General features: G+C 39.1%; 1 protein-coding gene across 9 annotated transcripts in view; it reads right to left on the minus strand.

Annotated features, from left to right (window-relative positions):
• Nucleotides 1-17563, minus strand: part of Rp1 (RP1 axonemal microtubule associated) — a 370803-nt gene that overhangs the window by 87436 nt on the left and 265804 nt on the right. For 8 of the 9 annotated variants that reach the window (XM_040741510.1, XM_040741505.1, XM_040741509.1 and 5 more), the window contains one exon: nucleotides 9698-9861. The exons of the other annotated variant lie outside the window; for it this stretch is intronic. In XM_040741510.1, the coding sequence (XP_040597444.1) occupies nucleotides 9698-9861 (164 nt within the window). The remainder of the gene's footprint in view (nucleotides 1-9697; nucleotides 9862-17563) is intronic. 9 annotated transcript variants of the gene reach the window in all.

The following is a 17563-nucleotide window of genomic DNA, read 5'->3' on the forward strand; positions in this document are numbered from 1 at the left end:
TTCCTTCCCTTTAATGGGAAGATTCCTTTCCTCATTTCTTATAAAGCAGATCTAGTTATGTTGAACCCCAGCTTCTGTCCATTTAGAGGTCTTTCTCCTGCAATTATTAAGAACAGGGTTCCTAGAAAGACTATTGCTAATTTGCATTTTTCTTTCAATTAAAAAACATTGTTACATTCATTTTGGACACACGTGGGACATGTGCTACAACCTGGCCAAAGTCAGAGGACAACTTCTGGTAATTGTTTCTTTCCTTCTACTCTATGATTCCCATGGTGGAGCTCTGGATGTTGAACTTAGTTATGTGTACCTCCAACTCCCGAACCATATCACTGGCCCTGTTTCAATATTTCAATCATATTATTCTGAAATTTCCAGGTCTAGAAGATTTTCATCTAGAAATTTGCTGGTTGTTGTTTTGCAGCTCCATGAATGGAATGAGCCATATATTTTCAAAATTTTCTTTGCATTTGAATTTTTAGAATTCAACTATTATACATCTCATCATTTCATCCTCTGGGTTACTTTTATACCACACTTATTGGTCTGTCCATTTATCTACCCAAATTTGAGACGTCCTCAAACATTATTTCATCACATATATCATCTCTATTTTTGTCTTCTCCTGAAGTTCTAAACTTTCATATATTATTTCACTCATTGGTGCCCCGTAAGTCCCATAGGCTGTCATCACTATTTCAGACTTTTATGTTTTTTGCACTAGTGATGATATTTTCAAGTGGCCTGATCATAAGTCCACCAGTTCTGTCTTCTTTTTGAATATGCCACTGAATCTCTCTGTTATGTAGTTTTATTTGTCGGTCACTGTATCTCTCACTTCTAGGAGTTTCTTCTTCTTCTTCTTCTTCTTCTTCTTCTTCTTCTTCTTCTTCTTCTTCTTCTTCTTCTTCTTCTACTACTACTACTACTACTACTACTACTACTCTTCTTCTTCCTCTTCCCCCTTTTCCTCCTTCTTTTTCCTCTTCTCCTCCTCCTTCTTCTTGGGTTTATAGTATTGCCTTGAACTTGTTTTCCTAGTCATTTATTTGTCTGTTTTCCTAGTCTTTACATAATTTTTAGGATCTTTATTCTGAACTTTAGTCCATTAATCCAGACATTTGTGTGCAGACCAATCTGATAGATGCATTTTCTCCATTGAGATTTGCTCTTCCAACTGACTGTCTTACGTCACCCATTAGCAAAAATTAAAATTAAAAACTAACCAGCACATAGGCTATACTTTCTAGTCAAATTGTATAGCTGCTTGGATTAATTATTGGGTAGGGAGTTGGGCTTGGCTAGATAACTGTGCTTGAATGAGTGGGACTTCAGTTCTGCTCCCTGGTCAAAACCCACATTCAGGTGGAATAGCCAGCAGGGTTCTACAAGCTACAGGCTGGGTTCTGATGACTGCATGAAGCTGTAGGTTATTTTTATAGTAAGTGCCACTGGCTAGCTTCTTTGCCTGTGCTGAATTTCTGTCTGTACTCCACAACCATTAAGAATTAGTATTAGGCTTCTAGACTGAAAACATGTGCAGATTGTATGCTGTGGTTAGACAGAGCTACAAGGCTGTGGTTTGCTACTGACTGGACTCTCCAGACTACTGGAGCTGTGAATTATGCAATATAATCAGACACGTTATGAGATGGATACCATGGCCAATCAGAATTGCCTCTCTCCCTAGTCATAGACCCCAGAATTGAGTAAACTTGCTTGTTTGTGAGGAATAAATGGAACCAATGTGCTGCTCTTCTAGGGCTCTTGGTTCAAGGAGTATTTTAGCTTCACTGTCGGGTTCTGGAATTTTTACAAAGGATTTTAATCAGTTGGTAGCTGGGAACTAGCCTTCCTGTAAAGGCCACCTAGTCTGCCACCTTTCTGAGGTACCTGTACCTGTGGTGGTTAGTTTTATTAAATTGGGACAATGTATAGGGCCTCTGGCAGTGGATCAGTATTTATTCCTGGTATATGGACTTTGAGAGCCCATCCCATGAGGACGGGTGTGTTCTTGGTCTGGACACATGGAGGAGGGCCTGGGCCCTTCCTTGGATGATATGACAGACTTTGGGGATCTCCCATGGAGTGCCTCACCCTCCCTGGGGAGCAGAGGAAAGATAGGATGGGGGACCAGTGGGAGGCAGGGGAGGAGGGTAGGGAGGGGGAGCTGGGATCAACATATGAAGCAGGCTTCTTTCTTATTTAAATTTTAAAAATAAAATCTAAAATCACCTTTGATGCAAGTTTTAATGAAGGATTATCTAGATTGGGTTGGCCTGTGGCAATATGGTTACATAATTTGAGATGAGAAGACTCAAGCACTGTGGGTAGTACCATTCCCTAGTTCCTGAACTATACAAAGATCCTGAACTATACAAAGATCCTGAACTATAAAAGATTGAAAAATCAAGGTACTCACAATGAATCAGCTGCTGTTCTCTGCTCTTGACTATGGATGCATCTGCTTTAAGTTCCTATTGCCTTGATTTCCCTACAACAATTGACAATAACCTGGTACTTTGAGCCAAAATAAACCCATTCTCTATAAATTGTTTTGACAGGACATTTTATTACAGCAACAAATAAGAAATTAAGCAAGTAACTATTTCAAAATTCATTCTATACTTGAGAGAGAAAGCAACATTGACCCTATTGATAAGAACTCACATGTGAAAATTTGGTGATTCAAATTTAGATGTCATTTAAACTGTTTTAGCCTTTGTTACTGAGGTAAAAGATCAAGATAAACTGTCCCTGAAGTAAACTCCATTTGGTGTTGTATATTATTATCAAGGCCCAAACTTTAAAGAACTTAAAAGAAAATGGGTTAATGAAAGACAAGAAATATATATAAAGAAAAAAGTCACAATACTGCCAAAATCAAGATAGCATGCTGACGTATATCTATAGTAGCAGGCTTTCTCTTTCCTTTGGACCACCAATTAGCTCCCAAATTATGGCATGGAGACTTATTAGTTTTGAATGCTCAGTCTAGCTTAGGCTCATTTCTGCCTAACTTTTTAAACTGAAATTAACCGGTTTCTCTTTATCTACTTTTTGCCTGAGGGCTTTTTAACTTCTTTCTTTCTGTCCATCCTACTATGTGTCTGTTGTCTAGTGGCTGCCTGGCTGGCTCCCAGGCATCTTCCTCTCTTTTTCCCTCATTCTCTCTTCCTTGATCTCTTGTTCTTCTCTCCTGAGCCTAGAATTCTCCTCCTATTTATTCTTTCTTCCTGTCAGCCCTGCCATTCCTTTCTCTGCCTAACTCTTGGCCATTCAGCTCTTTACTAGACCAATCAAGTGCCTTATATAGGCAAGGTGAAACAAATACAACACATCTTTACACAGTTGAAGAAATCTTACATGCTATTCCCCTATAATGAGATTGATAACTATCTTAAATGCCATCATAGAGCCTTCATCCAGTAGCTGATGGAAGCAGAAGCAGAGATTCACAGTTCAGCACTGAGTCAAACTCCGGGAATCCAGTTTTAGAGAAGGAGAAGTGATGAGCAAAGTGGTCAAGACCATGCTGGGGAAACACAGAGAAACAACTGATCTGAGCAAATAGGAGCTCATGGACCCCAGTCTGACAGCTGGGAAACCAGCATAAGACCAAACAAGGTCCTCTGAACATGAGTATCAATTGAGGGGGCTTGAAAGTCTATGGTGCCTCTGGCAAGGAAACCAGTATTTGTCCTCAATGCACAAATGGACTTTGGGAGCCCATCCCCCTATGGAAGGATACTATATCAGCCTAGATACATGAGGGCAGGCCAAGGTCCTGCCCCAAATGATGTGACAGACTTGTTGGTCCCCCATGGGAGGTCTCACCATCCCTGAGGTATGAATCAGGGTGAGATAGAGTGTTGGTGGGAGGAATGGGAGCACAGAAAGGAGAGGGAACTGGGACTAGTATGTAAAATAAGATTGTTTTTATTTTAAATAAAAGTTAATTTTAAAGAAGAAATATTCCATAGCATAAACAAATGTAACACCTCTTTACATAGCTCAATATTCCACAATAATCTAGCTAATGGACAACAATGTGGGTGCCCATGAACATCTAACTTTCAAACAATGAAAAGGCCCAGAATATATGTTCCTGCTATTACTTGGGCTCTCAATGACTTGGTCTAGGTTAGCCAACCTACTCTTGGCTCCCTCTATTTCTTCCTCCTACTCCAGCCTCCAGACTCTTCTACACAGACCCCCATGCCAGCAATTGCCACCTACTTACCATCTGCCAAAGCTGCCTTCCTGCCTTCATTCATCTAAAAACCTGTCTAAAAGCCCACTCCAGCAGTATCCTCTCCCAACTTGTGGGTAGGATCAAAACAGTCAGTCTCAACAGAGTAACAATGTTTTATACTTTATATGAAGTGTTTTAATATTAACTCTTTTAGTCTGTACTATAATAATAGAAGGGACTATTGTAGCTATTTTTCATGACTTCTGAAATGGCTAATTGAGGCCTCTCCATAAATCTACTTTTCCACAAATGAATAACGAAAATCTTTTTAGAACTATGGAAAATTGCCAGGCAATGATAGCTCATGCCTTTAATCCCAGCACTTGGCAGGCAGAGTCAGGTGGATCTCTGTGAGTTGAAGACCAATCTGGTCTACAGAGCAAGTTTCAGGATAGCCAGGACTAATACAGAGAAACCCTTTCTGAAAAAAAGGACAATGGAAATTTATCAAAGTCCATGTGTAAGGCTGGTAAGAACCAGAGTCTGTGCATTGTAGATTTATTGACTCTCTCCTCTATCCACAGCTATAAGTATCATTGAAAATTAATAACCCTGTAAGCATAGAAGTTGTAGAAACCAACAGTAAGGTGAGTCACATCTTGACATAACATAATCACACACTTAAAGTCACAGAGAAAAAGAATCTTGTAAGTAGTACAGAGAAATAATATCACAAAAATGGGATCCTTGGTGGGATCATTGATGATTTCTTCTCATTAGCTAGGAGGTCCACAGATAGTAAGTTGCTCAACATTCTCAAAATGATGAGAGAAAATTATCAGCAAAGACCTTTATGTTCATAACTAAGATACTTTCAAATAGAGTAAACCTGGAATTCACCAGCAGATAATCCTACTAGGTATGTTAACAGGAAGTCTCAGGGTGACTTGAAAGTGTACTAGGAGGCAATGAAAATGTGTGTCCAGACAATGGAAAGATCAAATGGGGAAATACTTGTGAATGAAATATAACATCAGAGATTCGTATTCAGACTATATGATCACTCATTAATTTAAAAATCTATTTAAAAATGAACAAAGGACAATAATAGACTTTTTAAAGACACACAAATTATTCCACAAGCACATGAAACGACACTGAACACCATTAGTTATTAGGCAAATGCATCAGAAATGCATTGAGACAAGACTTTATACCCACTAGGATGCTCTTTTTAAAAAATGACAGACAATAAAGAATTTTGGTGAGAATCTAGGAAAAAAAGAAAGCTGCACAGTTTTGGCAGGGATATAACCAGTAATGAAATCCCTTTTTAGTAAGTCAGCAGTTTGTTAATGCTAAGTATGGTATTGCCAAGTGACACAAACATTATATTCATAGTGAAATGATAACATGCTAACAACAACAACAAAAACATGTATAGGGATATCCACAGAGGCTGACAGTGGACATAACCCAAAGGCCTATCAACTAATAGATGGATGAATTTCAGTGCATCAAGTCAGTGGAATATAATTTAGCTACCAGAGAATGAAGTACTGATGCATGCCCCAACATGGGCTGATCTTAAAACCATTATGGAAAGTAAAAGAATGTAGACTCAAAAGCTTTGTGTTGTGTCACCTCATCATTCTGCTTTTGTGAGGTGCCCAGAGCAAGCAAGTTTTGTACAGACAGAAAGTATGACAATGGTAATGGTTTCCTAAAGCTTGGAGATAAGGAATTAGAAGGCAAACTGCTTTTGATTATGGCTTTTCTTTTAGGGTAAAAACAGTCTAAAATTAGAGTGTGCTGATTAGTGTGCTAATCTATGAATATATTAAATGCCGTGAACTAGAGTGTAAATGTGCGAATGTTGTAATGCACAAATTGCATTTCAATAAAGCTCTTAAAATAAGAAGGTAAGATTTAACGTTCCTGGTGCCACAGTCTCTGGCTGGAAAAGGAACTCAGACATTTAAATCGGAAGGAATTAAATAGCGCATGTGACAGGAATAGAGTGCAATATGGTGTGTAGCAGTGATCAACAGCAAGCAAAATTTATCATTTATTCACTGTGTCCCACTGAATACTATACTTTATAAAGCAGATGTTTTAAAAATGAAATTGGTAAAAAACAATTCTTATTCAAAGAGCATTATTTCTCAGAGTTTGTTAAAGAAGGAAGAAAGTTAAGGTCAAAGACATGTGTGACGTGTAGTCTTCCCACCAGCTGCCTGGGTCCTGAGCTGCCTCATCCCCCAAATAACACATGAAACACTATATCAATTATGAAGCTGTTGGCTGTTTGCTTGTTTTCTTTTTGGCTATCTCTGAGTTAATTATTAACCCATAACTGCTAATCTCAGTGTTTCCACTTGGTCTTCTCTTACTGGAGAAAAGGGTCCAGACCACTTACTTCTCTGGTGTCCTACATTGTGACTGACTGTGCCTCTGTTTGCCAGAATCCTCCTCAACTCCTAGTCCCACCTATCTTGCTTCTCTATTGGCCAACAATGCTTTATTTAATAAACCAATATGACAACATATACACAGAAGGACTTTCCCCCATTAGACATGCTTATTGATTGCATCATTATTTATAATGATAAAGACCTAGAAGCCGTTTAAGTGTTTAACAATACCATAGCATTTCATTTATCTGTGGTATAATCCCATAACCAATGAAAATTATGATTAAGCAAATTATGTGGCTCCTTGCATGAGTTGTAAAATATGCACACAAAGTTCCTATAAAATTACATGTGAATTGTAATCTTATTCATAAATAGTTAAACAATTCAGGCCATTTAATAAGGATGATTTCATTATATCCTTTTAGAATCAAGTTAAGGGAGAACTTGTGGAGAAAACGAAGACTTGTGAAGTACTATGTACAGGCCACCATGCTTGTAGGTGTCAAAGGCAGCCTACAAATCCTGATTGCTTGCCTACTGAGATGACCCCACTGCCATATGCCTCTTTCCATCAAAGTAACTCCATGACTTATAGCAGGTGCTGCTGTGAGAAGACAAACATGGGTTTTGGCAGGTGTCACAGATACTGAGAAACAAAAGCATTCAGATTACTGGAAACATTAGTAATAGCATGTACTGCTCTGTTTTCAACATTTCTTCTTTCATGTGTTTGTTCCTTTATTTATACAAATAAAACATGAGGAAAAAACAAAATATCTTATATTCCTATTGCTTTTGAGGTTTCCAAATTGCCTTAACATAAAACTTTTCATGCATTACAAAAAAATGTGTACAAACACATCACCAAAACAACAAAAAAGTCATTCTTAAGTCCATTTTTGGAAAGGTATATTTCTTAAGGCTTTTATTGCTTTGAAGAGATACCATGACCATGGCAACTTTTATGAGGAAAACATTTAATTGGGGTGACTCGCTTACACTTTTAATGGTTCAGTCCCTTAATATCATGATGAGGAGCATTGTGGCATGAAGGCAGATGTGGTACTGGAGGTGAGAGCTACATCTTGCAGGAAACAGGAAATCACCTGAGACACTGGGTATCCTGAACATAGAAAATCTCAAATCCCACTCCCACAGTGACACACTTCCTCCAAGACCATACCCATCCCACATCTCCTGACATTACTATTCTCTTTTTGAGATTATGGAGGTCAATTACATTCAAGTCACCACATTCTACTCCATGTGGCCCCCCATAAGCTTATAATAATAGCATAATTCAAAATGCATTTAGAACAACTTCAAAAGTCCCCATACTCTATCACAGTCTCAACAATATTTTACAGTCCAATGTGTAAAGTCTCTTTTGAGAGTCATGTAAACTCTTAACTGTAATCACCTATAAAAATCAAAATTAAAAACCAGATGACAGGATATACATTACAGTTCTAAAATGTAGGGAAAGGAGCTAATGAGGAAATACTGGAACAAAGTAAGCCCAAAAAAACAGCTGGAAAAACCCAAAACTGCATCTCCACGTATGATGTCAAAACACCTTTCAGATCTCCAGTTCCATTCAGCTTGTTGACTGCAACACACTTACTTATATTTGGATGGTTTCACTCCCTCCCTATTAGCTGCTCTCCTCAGCATGTATGCCATGACTATGGCATCTTTAATGTCTTGGGTCCTCTAAAGCAATCTTCACAGCTTCACTCTATGGTCTCTCCACTAGTCCTCCATTCGTGGACACTGCTGACACATGCCTGCCCTTGTCAGCTTTATTTAGGCATGGGAGCAAATTTCTTCTATCCTTAATTCTGAAGTCATACCATGGACTGAAAGTACCAAGTTCTTCTGTTTACTGGGGTTGGAACATGACCCCTACTTCAAGTACATTTTCACCAGCTTTCCATTCTTCACTGCCTAAGTTTGGCTGTTCTGAAACGGGATGTCTAGACCAAGCGAGCCTCAACTTCAGAGAACCACACACCTCTGCCTTCCCAGGGCTGGGATTAAAGGTTTGCCCCACCATGCCTAATTCTAAGCTTTTCTTCAGTTTCCTTTCACAAGTTGGAAACTTAACTGGGTGGGATCTTGCCCTGAGATCACCATTTATCCCATTTCTTAATCTTGTTATGTCCTTGAACAAAGAATTTAGTTCTATCCACTTTTTGGTGTTCCTCTTTATATTTTGTAGCTTTACATTTTATATTTTGTAATTTATCCTGCTCATCTTGCTCTTTTCCATTATAAATCTTCATTAGAATTACCTCTAATAACCACACAACAGATTCTATACTAGGCTGTTTTAAGATTTCCTCTGCCAACATAATTAATCCAAAATTCTTCATTTTTAGCATCAGGCAAACTCTTTGAACAAGGGCAAAAAGCAGACACTTTCTTCACCAAAATATCATAAGAATGATCTCTAGGCAACATACTAAAATTCTCCTCTGTAAACTCTTGGGCCAGCCCCCAACAGTTCAGATAACCCTTACCATCTGTGTCTTAGATGTTCTTGCTAGTATGGTTCATTAAGCAGTGCATAAAGCATTCCCCTGCTTTCCAAACCCAAACTATCAAAGTCACATCCCTCCAAATAAAAACCTGGTCAGGCCAGCAATACCCTAGCAGTACCCCAGTACCAACTTCTATCTTAGGGTTTCCATTGCTGTGAAGAAACACCATGCCCATTGCAACTCTTGTAAAGGAAACATTTTATTGGAGTGGCTCACTTACAGTTTCAGAGGTTCAATCTATTATCATGGAGGGGAAAATGGTAACATGCAGGCAGATAGGATGCTGCAGGAGGAGCTGAGAGCTACATCTTGTAGACTACAGGAAGTCAACTGAAACACTGGGAGGTATCCTAAGCATAGCAAACATCAAAGCCTCCTACCCACAGTGACACATTTCCTCCAAAAAGACCATACTTACTCCAACAAAGCCACACTTACCAATAGTGCCACTCCCTATGAGATTAAGGGAGTCAATTATATTCAAACCACCACACCATACCATAATATATCTTAGTGAACAAATCAGGGTCAAGTGTATTTACCTTAAATATATCTGCACTGTTGGGGTTAAACAGGTGGTGCTTTCCAGACCCCAAAATTATAGGTCCTGAACATTTTGCTTCTCCATAAACACAAAGGGATACTGTTGCCGTGGTGCCAGCCCTTTCAAGATCTCCAGTGACAACTGTCACTTTCCAGTCCCCATCTGCAAAGGAAAAGGAAAGTGATGGAGGAAAAACCCCATTACTACTAGGACGACAGGGAATTCTGTTTAATTGGCTTAGTTGGAGAATGAAGTTTGTGAACTAGATGTAGTACAATAACTGCTTACTATGAGTGTCCTCTTTGGAGGTTAGCATATGAAAAAACAGTTTTGGAAATGTTACAGCATTTTAATTACAGAACAAACCACAGGAGTCTCTTGAGAACAATAGATGTTCCTCTTAGGAACAAAGTGTCTGAGGTGGAGGCATTTAGCACTACACATTGGCTGAACATACAGAAGTCATTTTCAGTGTCATGATCAAATCTTTGACTTGAAATCAGTGTCAGACATATCCTAGTAGGCAGACGTGAAGGCATCATCTAGCCCAGGGAACACCCCGTAAAATTGGTGTTAATTTCAGCGTGGTGAGCAGAAAAGGAAAGCATTAGGGATAGAGAAAACTTAAGAAGAAACAAAGCAAGCTTTTTTTTCATGAAAAGATGATGAAATTCCTTTAGAGTCAAACCTGCAAGAACAGGAAAAGAGAGTTCTAGATAAACAGAATCATCTAGCAGAAGGAGCTGAGCTGGGGAGGATGCATGAGGAAAGCACAGACTGAAAACATAGAAAGACAATGCTTTCTGTAAGCAGCACAGATAATTGATCCCCTGCTGCAGCAAGACTACAAACACAAACGGTTGAGACAAGCAGCACATGACAGGAAACATCGCAAAAGACCTGTGCACTGTTTTATGATTGGTTTGCCTGGGAAAACAAACTGAGGTAGCATACACTTCAGCATGTTTCTTCTTTGGGAAACCTCATCATCAAGCCCACAGCTAGAAGCTGCCCTCACATTACATCAAGCAATGAGTCCACACCACGCACACCAACACTACAAGAAGACAGTGTGGCCTGCCTATGCTGTGGGACATGTACATCTCTGCTCATCACAGATGTACCCCTAGGGCAGGGCAACTTAAAGACATATTTATTGTCATTCTTGGATGCTATATAAACATGCAGTCTTGTGTACAAGTTTAACAATTCCAAGATGTAGTAAGACCAACCACAATTGTGACTGAAGACATCAGAACCCACCTCTGTTGTGGACATCAGAGCTGTCAATATTTCTTCCACTGAGTTGTCACCTTTCCTTGTAATGTTTACTTATTGCCATCTCCTCAACCTCGTAAGCACAAATAGCATTTAAAAGCTTCTAGCCACATAGGAAAGTTCATATCAAGGACATCTGTGGTGTTACATGTGATAATAAAGATGGAAATAAAGCCTCATCTCTGAGTTCCAGAAGTTTAACAGAACCCATCAGATGAAATAGAGGGAGTCTACCCTGTTGCCTGTCTACTTTGAAGAGCTTAGACTGGTGTGAAAAAAATGAACCAGAGGATTTTCAAGATGCAATCCCACTGAGAAGCCTATGGTTATACTTCTTATAGAAAACCTCACACCTGTGCTTTGGTGCATAATCCAAGAATGTAAAAAGCATCCTGATTCTAGATTTTCTTTCTTCCTGCATCATTTTCTCCTTCCTTCCATCTGCAACAGCTGTGGGATTTTAATCTCACACTGTCATGGAGACAGAGACACACATGAATTTACATACAAGCTTGAATTTTTGTTCATTAAAATAGAGATGACTAACAAAGAGTTGCTTGTAGGTGAAAATTTCTGTCTTGCCAGGCCCTGCAGTCTGTCAGTCCCAAATAAACACAGAGTCTTATACTAGTTACAAACTGTTTGACCTATTACTTGGGCTTATTACTAAAAAACCCTTACAACTTAAATTAGCCCATAATTCTTATCTATGTTTAGCCGTGTGACTCAGTGCCTTTCCTTAGTGTTTCATTCTCATCTTACTTCCTCTGTGTCTAGCTGGAGATTGTCTCTGACTTTGCTCTTCCCAGCATTCTCCTAGTCTGATAGCCCTGCCTGTACTTCCTGCCTGGGTACTGGTCAGTCGGCATTTTATTAAACCAATATGAGTGACAAATATTTACAGTGAACATTATCCCACATCACCTGCTGATTTATACAAAACTGTGTCCTCCCTTTTCAGAATCAGCCTATTGCAATGACTTAGGTCTTAGTGAAGAATTACTAAGCAAGCATTTTCTGCAGTTACTTCTGCTGCCCCTCAAATTTCCCTAAGCTTATTTTTCTTTCCTGAAAGTAGAAAATGTTTTTCTTAATGTCTATAGTGTGCTTTTAAAATTTGAACACCCCGCCTTTTTAAGGATGTCTCATTTCCTAAAATACAAAACGCTTAAGGGAAGTTTGTAGCTTGGAGTGTTGGAGTACATCCAAAGCCCAGACACTCTGAAAGCTGACACAGAATATTCTGAGTTTACAGTCAGCCTAGACTACATGATACCTTGTCACAAACATCAAAGGAGCATTGTAAAAATGAACACAGCAAACCAAATCTATATTCAACTGTTCTGTGAAATAATTTATTTATAACACTGCTAAAAATACCTTTACAGTTTTTCAGTTGCTAATATATGTGTCAAAAATTGCAAGCAGTTTAAATTTTCCACTGATAAGGAAATTCCCACATGTTGTTTTTGTTTCTTTGTTAGGTTAATTTGTTTTGTTTTGTTTTCTGTTTTAGGGGGGATCTTTTGGGTTGTTTGGTTTGGTGTGTGTGTGTGTGTGTTTGTGTGTGTGTGTGTGTGTGTGTTTCTCACTCTTTAATGTCTTTTGAAATCTTTTTATTGCATATTTAAGAAAAGAAAGAAAAATGCTTTGTGATTGAGTCTAAATGTTTACCTTACATTTGTGTGTGTTCTGACAAGTTTCTAAAGCTTGTTGCTGTGCGATGAACTATGCACACCAGCCTTATATGGCCACTCTCTGCCACTGGCCTCACGTGGCACAATGGCAGTCAGGGGCTTCCATTTAGAGAAATACTGCTTTAGAAAAGGGGATTTTTTTTGACATAACATCTAGGAAACTCATTTTGCTTTGTCTTAAAGATAATTTAAAGATAGTCTAGATTAAGCTCTATAAACTCCAAATATTCCATAATAAAGTTTCATTCCTTCTCCAGGACCTACAATTTTATAATAAAGAGTGTGAGCTCTGCTGTTTCTGCCTCATGCAGCCAGTACAGGTGCATTTAAATGTGGAAAAACCCAAAATAAACTCTAGGCCACCCTTCTTTGATGGCAAGTGGAATTCAGTACTTTTAGACCTTTATTATTTCATGTTAAACAATAGACTCTAAGCAAGCATGTGTGTAACAAGATCAAATCAGATTTGATAGAATTTATAGGCCTTACCTCATGACCAAGTTTATTAATGGTTCAATAGCAAGACACCACATGCTCTTCCTTGGGAGAGATCAGAGAGCAGGTAAGCAAACAGTAGTCCTTGGGTCAAATATGTCTTGCCACCTGTTTTGTGATCTAAGGTTCATTTACTAGATTCTTTGTTGTCCATGGGTCATCCCACACCGCAACAGAAGAATTATAACAATCACCACATGGACCATAAACCTTAAGGTGAATACATCTGGTCATTTATCATTAAGGTTATCTAGAGGCTAGAGATATGGCCCAGTGGTTTAGAATGCTTGCTGCACAATCCTTGAGGATCAAATGCCTACAACTTCAGTCCAGAGGAATCTGGCACCCTCTACTGGCTTCTGTGTATGTACTGGCTCGAACATGAACACACACATTCATGTATACTTAAAAGCGTGTGTGCATGCATACATACAGAGGCATACATAAATAGACACAATGAATCATTTTTTAATGTTAACTGGTTTCTTCCCTGCATAGCACTGTACTTCAAAAATACCCTCTTTGCTGTGTTAGGACATGTGCTTATTAATATTGAATATTCAGGATTTAGCAATGAATGTAGAGGTATTAAGTGCTATTGACTATCGTGCTACTAACTGATTACTATGCTTACTAACAATCTTAAGTCATGTTGCTAAGTACTGGGTTTATAGGCCACCTAGATAGACCATTGTGCAGTTGTGTTTTACACTATTAATAAATGTCCTCACTGATGGCTGCCAAGCCACTTACTATTTTGCAAGACGGTCATTTAAACTTGGTGTGTTAAGATGTGAGGTATTTCCATTTCTGTGAGTGAGAGGCCTTTGGCCAGCAAACTGCTGCAGAATTGAGAAATTGGAGCCTAAGGTTAGCTGGGCCTATGCAAAGCCTTTCCTCTAGTATTCTCTGTTAGAACCCAAGAACTAAGCTGTGAAAACTAAACGGCATAACAGGCCTCTGTGCAACCTCGGGGCATCTCCTGTCTCATCAACAGGCAGCATGTGCAGGGCTCTGAAAACCCAGCATAACCTCTACTGTCTGTAGCTGTGGGGTGTCAAACAGAATCCAGTGAAGGTCTCCAAGAATATCCACCCAGCTGAGCTATACCATCCTGCCGGATCATGACAAAGAGTGTAAGCTATGACACTTGGGTAACTGTCTGCACAGAAGCAGATGACTAGAACAACTGCTAAAAGCATTTCCCAAGTAAGTCCTTTCCACTGTTTTTTTTTTATTTCTATCTCCAGTCTTTTTTGCAACCGAGTATTTTGAGACAGAATCGCACTGAGTTGCACAGCCTGAATTTAAAAGTCACTATGTGGTCTAAGCAGGTCTTTAACTTCTTTCTGGTCCTCTTGCCTCAGTTACCAAGAATTTCAAATGATAGGGCTGTTCCAGCTTCCTGGATTCCATTATCTTTTTACTCATGAATACTATGGTCTGCACATTATCACGGATACAAGGGAATTTAACTAAAGTGAATTTTCCAGGTATGCCAAATAAAGAAAAAAGGAAAAAAGAAATTGCAGTCCTGACACTAGCCATTTCCTTCACAGTGTTCTTACTAACTGAAGCTTCATTCTTAGTATAGTGTTATTTCAGTGCACCAAGTCCCCACAGTCAGTGACGTTCCGTAGGCTTCCTCAGATACTCATATTTGTCTTCCCCTTAGACTGCACATGCTGTCACAGAGGTTACATGGATTTAACTTTGCAGCTCAGAAAAATCAAACTCATTGTTGAATATAGAAACATCTGCGTCTAGACACATTTTCACTTACTTGGCAACTTCCCACTGAATACTCAACGATGTGCAGAAAGTGTGCATGAAGATTAGGCTCTTGCCATGCATAATTGGTAGTTTCTCCATGTGACAAGACTCACAGCTTGCTTAAGGGTCCATAGAACAAAGAGGAACATCCAAGACAACCTACTTTGATGCAGCTGTGCATCAGGCATTGGTCATGGCTCTGTGAGTCTGCCACAGTGGGACCCAGTATGCCATGGATGTGAGGAAACTCATCAGGCCTCTGCTGACTGCAGCCCTCTACTCATGATGGCAGTTGGATTGGACTGAGAAAGGCAGAGAAAATCCCTGTCATTGTGCAGGGACTGATTCCTTTGGCTTGGTTGCTGGTAAAGGTGAGTATTGCAGTAAAAGAAAGATGGAAAATTGTAGCTTAGGGGAGAAAGTCCTGGCGTGAACTGATTCACACCCACACAAGCTCTGATATTCCTGATGCTGTAGTGATTTGTCCCTACTCACTTTGATCCATGAGAAAGGTCAGGGTAAATGAAACTGTCCCTGTTTGCTACTCTATGGTGGTATGTGTATAGATACATTTGTAAATAATAATATAAATGTATATGTAAATATATGTACAATTACTTACAAATTACCATTCCTGTCAAATGTTCATTGCTGCTTTTTCTTAAATCTCCATTGGATTTCTCATATTTTTATGCTTTGTTTCTTTTTGAAGCAATCTAACTATATCAAGGCAGGTACTGAGCTCATGGTCTTCCTCCTTAGTCTCTTGAGTGATAGGTTTACAGGTATATGTCACCATGCCTTGCTCCCAGTTCTTTTTGTGTTAATGATGTCCACCATCCAAGCATCTATGATACTGCAGCATCAGGCACTTCTTCAGGCTCCTCTTACATAGTAGCCTGCCTTATGATATGGTTTGGTCATTCTGGAGCACTCCAGGGTCTTCTCTACCTCTAGGACTTGGTCAAGTGCCTTTCTCAGATTGCCCTGTCTCAGCCTCCTATGAACACCTAGACCTTCTTCATGCTCAGCTAACAAATCACCTTCCCTAATAAGCAAACAACCCTCCCAGTAACTAGAAGGAGACATGCTCCCCGGAACCCTTGTTGCAGCCTTGTACAATCAATCTTTTCCCACACAAATGAATCAATCCCTATCTACCCTGACTGTGAGTCCCCTGAAAGCTAAGGTCGCACTGTTTCTGCATCTCTGGTGTCTAGTACAATATGCATGCAATAGCTTCTTATACAAGGAATGAGTCATTGATATCTAAAGCACTATAGTATTCCTTAAGAAGTGTTCTAGGAAAACAAAGGCTGCATGTGTGCAGAAAGATGCTCAAGAGAGTATTAAGGATTTCAGCAAAACATATAGCCTTCCCAATCACACTTTGTAGATGATGTGTCATTAGTGTTATTATACACAGGATGAGGCCATTGTCATCACCTTGCAATTGGTCTTATTAATAGCACAGAGATAGTGGAAGCACTAATATCCACATTTTGAAGGGAATATACATATATTTTAATGATGATATAGCAAAGATACTGTAAACAATACTAGTTGCTAGTTTATCCTAATTTTTATTATTTTATCACCAAATTCTATGTATCTAAGTTCATTTCTTTCAAAACAATGACCTAGTAAGAGGATTGTGATATTTTAAGAGGTTAAGTACTTTAATAATATCTTTTGTTCTTTCAAAAGACAAATATCATTAATCTTATTATTCATATAGAGTAATATATAAATTATGTGCTGATTTCAACAGTACACAGGATTAGAAATGATTGTTTCCTAGTCTAGAATAATTTCAAATAATGTTTAATTTTTTTCTCAGTTCAGAAAATAACCATATGCAATTACCAGAAAATAATCTGTAAATTTTGTCTTGATAGTAGTTTAGCATGAACCACATACCATTGCTGAGATTCAATATATTGTCTGTTACTATGTGATGAGGAAGGAGCACCCTGCTATATGGGACTATGAGAACAAAGAGAGCAAGAGACAGGACGGTTGGGTATGCACCCACGGCAGTCCTAGGGTATACCAGTTGCACCCACTACAGTCCTAGGGTATTTGGTCTGCAGCTACAGTTCTTAAGCCCAGGTACATTCTTTCCATGAAAATGTAAGCTTAAAGGACAACATATTTTAGACACTTCAGATGTCCTAGACTCTGTTCAATGACTCAAATTTCATCAGTTTCCCACAGCAGCCCTGGAGGTTTTGTAATGAGGTCTTCACTTCATAGGAAGAAACTTGAGATGCCAGGAGAAACAGCGCTTTTGCCAAATAAAGAATTTTGCAAATAAATGGTTTGGTCGGGATTCTGAATCTATACTATTACCAGGAAAGGTGCTTGGAGCCTGGAGACTGTTACATAGCAGTATTGATTTCAGACAGCTAAACTTAGCTTTACCTGCCCCTCTCTCTCTAAAACCCTCAATTGTCTAGCAAAACATGATCATTGCCAGGGGGAACAGTGTGGTAAAGAATACCAAATTCTTGCTGGTGCCTCAAGCTTCCACTGACCTTTCCCAACCTAAGGCTTCAAAACTGGCAGCTCCACCTTGTCCTAATTCCACAGCCCTCCAAGTTCATCCTGAGGTGCTGCCT

Source organism: Mesocricetus auratus, unplaced genomic scaffold (assembly GCF_017639785.1).
Source record: "Mesocricetus auratus isolate SY011 unplaced genomic scaffold, BCM_Maur_2.0 Super-Scaffold_6730, whole genome shotgun sequence".
Lineage (NCBI taxonomy): Eukaryota > Metazoa > Chordata > Mammalia > Rodentia > Cricetidae > Mesocricetus > Mesocricetus auratus.